The following is a 6,849-nucleotide window of genomic DNA, read 5'->3' on the forward strand; positions in this document are numbered from 1 at the left end:
TATATAAAGGCTTTCTTCGTGTACTAGTATAACTTAAATTAATTAAAGGTATGCCTTCATATTTTGGAAAATGAAACTCGATTGAGAGATTCTCCGATGTTTTGCAGTTGGTAATAACCTTCAACCCCTTAAGCCAGTAATTTACCCGTCCTCCCTGTGCCCAGTAGCATAATTCGGTCAAATATTTATTGTTCATGAGAGTAGCCTTATAATTAATCACAGGTACTTGAATTTTTATCAATAAGTCTCTAAATTAGCCAAATATGGAAACATTCTACCCACTCTATATATAAATACAAAAGGCGTCCAACGCCAGTTTGATTCAGGCTTCAATTTAACACATAAATCGGAAATGCTTACTGGTTTTCTTGTAGCATTAGATTCAAATATATTTCCCGCTATACATTTCTTACTAAAGTTTAAATCTTACACGTTGACAATGTTATCATCTTAACGCCATGCTGACTTCGAATTTCGTCACAGGGCCCGATCGCCATCAGCTGATATCACGGAAATTTAATCTCGATACAAATGCTTCTATACATAAACTTTTTTAATACAACAATTATGAATTTATTTCATTGACAAACAAAATCAGAAAAAAATTTTAAAGCCCAAAGATTATGTTGTTTTGATAGTCTTTATTTTATTTAACATATGTTATATGTGTAGAAACAAATCATAGGTACTAACAGGGGTACTAGGTAGACACTGCAAAGTTTGCCCCTGCATTTCTGCATGTAACCCCAGATAATTCAGCATAGACTTTCGGGTATTTCCGCCAAAGATCGGAAAAGCTCGGAAAAGTTTTTGCTCATAGGTAGCGCCTTATGGAGGTTTCCGGTTGCCGACACATGCCATATAGCGGCTAGCGAAGCTAACCGCTTAAAAACGTTGTTCGTTTATTACGAGAGAAAAATATTTGTAGGGATTAAAGGCTCAAATCCGTACGTAGATTCGAACCTTCGCAAAATCTAGCATAGTTCTAGTTTATTTGAAAATTCATTTTTATATCCACAACTTTTCCACTCCGTAGCTTGTTCGTGTTGCTTGAAACACTACAGAAGACATGAGAACTTGAGTTGAACAAAAATGTCATTTATTGACCAGATAAATGACAAAAGTGAACTAAAACACATACTGTAAAATCAAATATTTTCGTGGGGTCAATTTTTCGTGGTTTGAGGAAAATCTCTTGATTCGTGGGGATTTATTTCGTGGATCAAGAATTAATGAGTACTTATGTGTGTGACATTTTACATTTCGTGGTGGACATGAATTCGTGGGTCTTGTCTTAACACGAAAAAAACGAAAATTAAACCCCCACGAAAATTTGTGATTTCACAGTAAATATACAATATTACATACAATCATGTAAATTATAGCTGGGATAAGGCCAAATGATGAATAGTTTCAACTTAGATAGGATATATTGCGACTTAGTTCTTATCCCAGCTATTGTGATATAATGATTACTAAGTTTGTGTAACAAGAAGGTGGTAAATTGACTAAACCTCATGTTTTCGCAATATTAAATTAATTGAACACTCGATCCCGATAAAGTGGAACCCGATCCTAACATGAGTTTGATCCCGATCCAGTCGACCCCGTTCTTAATACATTAAATCAATAACAACTGCAATTTGAATCTAAATTTGTCAAAAACAATGTAAATAAGATTGTTTATAAAAAACATTTTATAAAACATAAAATTTTATTTATGTCAACAACTTTTCAACTAATTAAGGTAAATCTCTTGAAACGAAAAGCCTTTCCGTAGCTTGTTCGTGTTGCTTGAAACATTATAGAAGACATGATAACTTGAGTTGTGTAAAAATGTCATTTATTGACCAGATATATATAAATGACGAAAGTAAACAAAAGCACATAAATATACAATGTTACATACAATCATGTAAATCATAGCTGGGATAAGGTCAAATAATGAATAGTTTCAACTTAGATATGATATATTGCAACTTAGTTCTTATCCCAACTATTGTTATTTAATGATTACCAAGTTTGTGAAACAAGAAGGTGCCGTAAACAAACAGGCCACACAGCATGCTCAATGCTTGAATGAAGCATGCAGCGCCACCAAAGAAAAGGCATTACATGAATTATATACTGTTCAATATTAATTGTAGTAAACATGTTATTCAACAGATAATAACATTGTGTATTGAATATCATGTACCTGTATGGACTAAATAAGCATAAACATTAAAACCCCACTTAGACACAAAGTTATATTTGAATAAGTAACAAAATATAAAGGACAAAGCTTACATAACTGTGAGTAACATACAGTTAACGAGAATAAAGAAGGGGCCATATGCTGCCTCATAAACAATATTTAGTAACAAACCTTACTATAATGAGCTCATTATTACAATTCATATTTTATGAACATCCATATGCTGACCTTATGCACAAATTTCAGAACAAAATCCTGCTGAGCTCCAACTAACATACAATTTTTATAAGCAGCTGTACGCTGACCGCATTGAAGATTGAAGTTTTTTTCGTATTAAATATTAGATACACAGGAAAGAGGACAAAAGCGAGTAATTTGTTCACAATATTACATAAGTTTTCGATATGAGTGGGTCTTCTCTCTATTTTTTTGAAAGTTCATCCTCAAAGTTTGCATACAAACAAACAATCTTTGGTTTCTAAAATCGTGGAGCAAAGACCCACTATACTTTAAAAATACAAATTTATGACATAACTTTCGTATCTTTTCGAGAAATATTTGAAGTCCACTAAGTCGATGGTCATATCACAAACATAATTTAAATACTATCTTTCTTCAGGACTTGTGTAGCGAAGTGGTTAGCGTGCTAGTCTAAATAGAGAATGCAACTGATGATTTTATTGCCAACGTTCGAACCCAATGGATACCACATAATTTTTTTCATATAAAAGAACAAGTTTTAACGAAAAAATTTTCCTCAAAACTTTTTGTTAATCTGAATTTCATGAAAATCAATATTGAAAACTTTACCCTAAACCTTTAATTCACAATATGAGTATGACTTTTATATATCTGAAGTTGTTGGGCTTTTTGCACGCTAAGTTCGCCCATCTACTATGTGGTAAATTTAATTTCCTACCGACTGATATTCATAGTTCTATATATGTTTTAAAAAATAACTTGTTACTAATATCTACATTTGTTACTTCTCGTACGCCTTGATTATCATAAGTTAAAAGTCTGTTTTCTTTATTTCTTAATAACTCTCTTTCATTCACAGATGTTGTACTGCTTTTGACGTTTCTCCCGTCTGTTCTTCCATTATCCACAATTACTATTCCTGATGTTAAAAGTGTCTATCGTATCTCCTGTGTGACGTCAAACAGATTCTGGATGAATAGTTTCGTTGGAGATCTTTTCCAACTGGACTTTGCTGGAAATGTTCTGCATAGAATTACTTTAAAAAATGAATACTATAACACTCACTCCGTCACAAAAGATGGAGAACTTTTGTTTAATTATGAAAACAGAGTAATGAAAATGTCAGATGGGACTATAACTACTCTCATATCATGTACACCAAAGGAGATGGTAACGTGCATCCACTCCTCCCACATAAACGGCGACATTTTAGTTGGTATTTCTCTCACACGTACGGGTAAAAGTAAAGTTATTAGGTACAACATGACAGGACACAAAATTCGGGATTTTTCAAAGGACAACCAGGGAGAGGACCTGTATGAATTTCCAGATGATATCACCGAAAACAAAAATGGTGACGTTTGGACCTCCGACAGAATTATGGTGGTGGTGGTAGAAAAGTCAGGAGAACATAGATTTGACTACGAAGGTCAGCAGTCGCAGTCTAACTTTAGTCCTCGGGGAATCTGTTCTGATATTCTTGGCAACGTACTAGTGTGTGATTATGATTCCTCAAATGCCAGTGTTCATCTTCTGGATCAGGACGGACAGCTTCTATCTCTCATACTGACAAATCACCATAATATCCATGACCCAATGGCTCTGAGTGTTGACGACGAAAATAACCTCTATTTAGGCCAGCTGAATAGTAACATAATCACGGTCTTCAAGTATCTTCAAATAACAGAGAAATAAATGTATCTAATAACTTTAACAAGATTTATCAAAACATCAACCGATTTACGTAATGTATATAGTGTTTGATTCATCATATAAACGAAAAACATTTGTCTTGTAAAATTGTTGTGCCTTGAGTTTGTGGAAAAAAAATAGTTAGTGTAATATTTATATTATATTCTTTTGTTCTAAATATTTGGACGTGCGTTTATTCTTTACAAAAAAAACATTTGAATGTGGTGAATAACTTTATAGAAGAATTAAATTAGAGCAAAAATCTTGTTTGATTAAAAATAAATCTATGGAGAGGGAAAAACGGCAGGAAAAATTTATCTTGTGATGTGTTTACTGCAGTATGAAATATATGTAAGCCCACACCAATTACAGGAATATCATCTTTTGAATTTGCCGGTCACGGTAGTCTAGTGGTAGAGCGTTCGCTTCGTGATCGGAAGGCCCAGGTTCCATTCTCGTTTGCGGCGCCGCGTCAAACATAAGACGTAAACAAAGGTAGTGACTGGTTCTTCGCTAAACGCTCGGCATTGGAAGTGAAAGGCACGGTTTTTTCTGATGTGACCTTAAAAAGGTAGGTCCCGTGTCGCAGTAGACGTTGGCACGTAAAGAACCCTCAGTGCCCTGAGTGTTGAGTATAGGTCTAAATTTGAAGCCCTTAACCGGCATACGGTGACGTCTCCAAATGAGTGAAAAATTCTCGAGAGGGATGTTAAATAGCATATTTAACCAATCAATCTTTTATTCGTTTGCAAGCTTTAACTAGAGGTACTGTGAGCAATGAGCTCACTAAATGATACCCCCCGCCTCCCATAATGTCCATGTTTTGCTATATATTGTTTTAAGGTAACGTGTAAAGAGGAATAACTCGTGGTATCTAATGTTATTCAGAAACCGCCATATCTCACGTCATGGGTAAGAATATATAATGGCAATGTCCATGTTTTGCTATGGTAAACCTAAAATACGTGTCGGATCAAAAAGTAAAACAGGAGGTGCACAATGGCAATATGAAATAAAGATTCTGTGAAAGTTTCATTAAATTTCAATCAGTGGTATAAGAGGAGTTGCCGATAAGAGATGAGTACCCCAAAGAGTAACAGACGGACGTACGGACGGACGGACATACCGATTACAGTATACCCTCCCATTTTTCAAGCGGGGGTATAAATATCGACGTTTGCAATCCCTCTACCGGGGTAATTGTGTACAAAAACGATATATGTTTATGTAAAAAAAGTCATCAGCCTATACGCCACCAATAACAGGTATTTTTATTATTAAACCCCCCGCTGGAAAAGTGGGAGGGTATATAATAATCCGTCTGTCTTTACGTCCATTTCTCTGTCTGAACGTCCGTCCATCCGTCCGTCTGTTACGCTTTGGGGTACCCATCTCTTTTTCGAAATTCCCCTCATGCCACTCCATGAAATTTGATGAAACTCTCACAGAATCTTTATTACATATTTCAATTGTGCACCTTTTATTTACTTTTTGATCTGACACATATTTTGGGTTTCTAACAACAAAATATGGACACTCCAATTATGCAATGGACTCACTAAAAATGATACCCCGCCTCCCATATCAATATAATGGCAGTGTCATGTTTTCCAAAATATCGAATAAAAAGTAAAATAGGAGGTCACAAAAGCAATATGTATTTAAAATTCTGTTTAATCTAATCGAATTTCATTCAGTGGTTCGAGAGGAGTTGCAGATAAGAGACGGGTACCGTAAAGCGTAATAGACGTGTGGACGGTGATTTTATTAGATAAATGAATAATATATAGCATTTATTCCGTAAATACACAAAATTACTCAACTTCCTATTTTAAGATTATGGCAAGGGATCCGTGTACCAAATGGCAGCAATGACCGACAACTCCTGAATGAAATATTTCGTGAGTACACATCATTCACGTTGAACTTGCACTTCTAGGCCTATGAAGGTAGCTGGCGAGTAAAGACTTTGAATACCACAGTATAATATTAAGAAGAATCACAAAGAATTTGAATATAAACAAAAGCATTTTAGTAATAAAGCACAATAACGTTTATTCCGTAAATGACAACAGTAAAATGTTTCTTCATATTTTATAACATACGAAATAAATAGCAAATAATTTAAGATGTATCAGGTTTGAATAATTGCAGCATAATTTTTAAAACTATTAAAATTGCGTTTTTTCCGTAAATGGCATATATCAAAACATTTAATAAATTTGAAATAAAATTAACGGAATAAAAAGCAAATTTTTTTCCAATATTTATTTTCTCATAGGTCATTAATAAATATAGAATCAAATAAGATGTGTCTAGTTTACCTATCACATATTCAACATAATTTCAAATAAAATAAAATTGTATTTATTTCAGAAATGATATAAATTAACAAATAAGGACGGTGTAAGATACTTTACGAGTAAATAGCAAATTTTATTTTATTGTAGTTCATTAATTGTTTGCTGTTCATACGGAATAAATAGCATATTTTTAAACTAATTTCTTTACAAGTCTTTTCTGTTTGTGGTATTATAATTTATACTTCAGTTTACAAGAAAAGCATTAAAAGTGGAAAATTGCGTCGGTATATACTCATGTTATTTCATCCACTTCCTATAATATGCCTTGATCATTTTGAAAAATGATTATTCTAAAAATGACTCCCCCAAGAAAACCAAACCCCATTTCGTATCTGAATGACACCAACCCTTTTTCGGGGAAAATCTCTCCTTCCCTTACAAAAAAATACTATAGTT

The 6,849-nt window shown here is 33.8% G+C and overlaps 1 protein-coding gene across 1 annotated transcript; it reads left to right on the forward strand.

Annotated features, from left to right (window-relative positions):
* The first annotated feature begins 3,661 nt into the window (after positions 1-3,661).
* LOC134250254 (uncharacterized) lies at positions 3,662-4,093 on the forward strand. The gene has a single exon (XM_062732607.1). The coding sequence runs from the start codon at positions 3,662-3,664 to the stop codon at positions 4,091-4,093; it is 432 nt and encodes a 143-aa protein (XP_062588591.1).
* Positions 4,094-6,849: the final 2,756 nt, after the last annotated feature.

The sequence above is a fragment of the Saccostrea cucullata genome, unplaced genomic scaffold, assembly GCF_032062105.1.
Source record: "Saccostrea cucullata isolate Sc308-1 unplaced genomic scaffold, CSIRO_AGI_Scuc_v1 ctg2467, whole genome shotgun sequence".
NCBI lineage: Eukaryota > Metazoa > Mollusca > Bivalvia > Ostreida > Ostreidae > Saccostrea > Saccostrea cuccullata.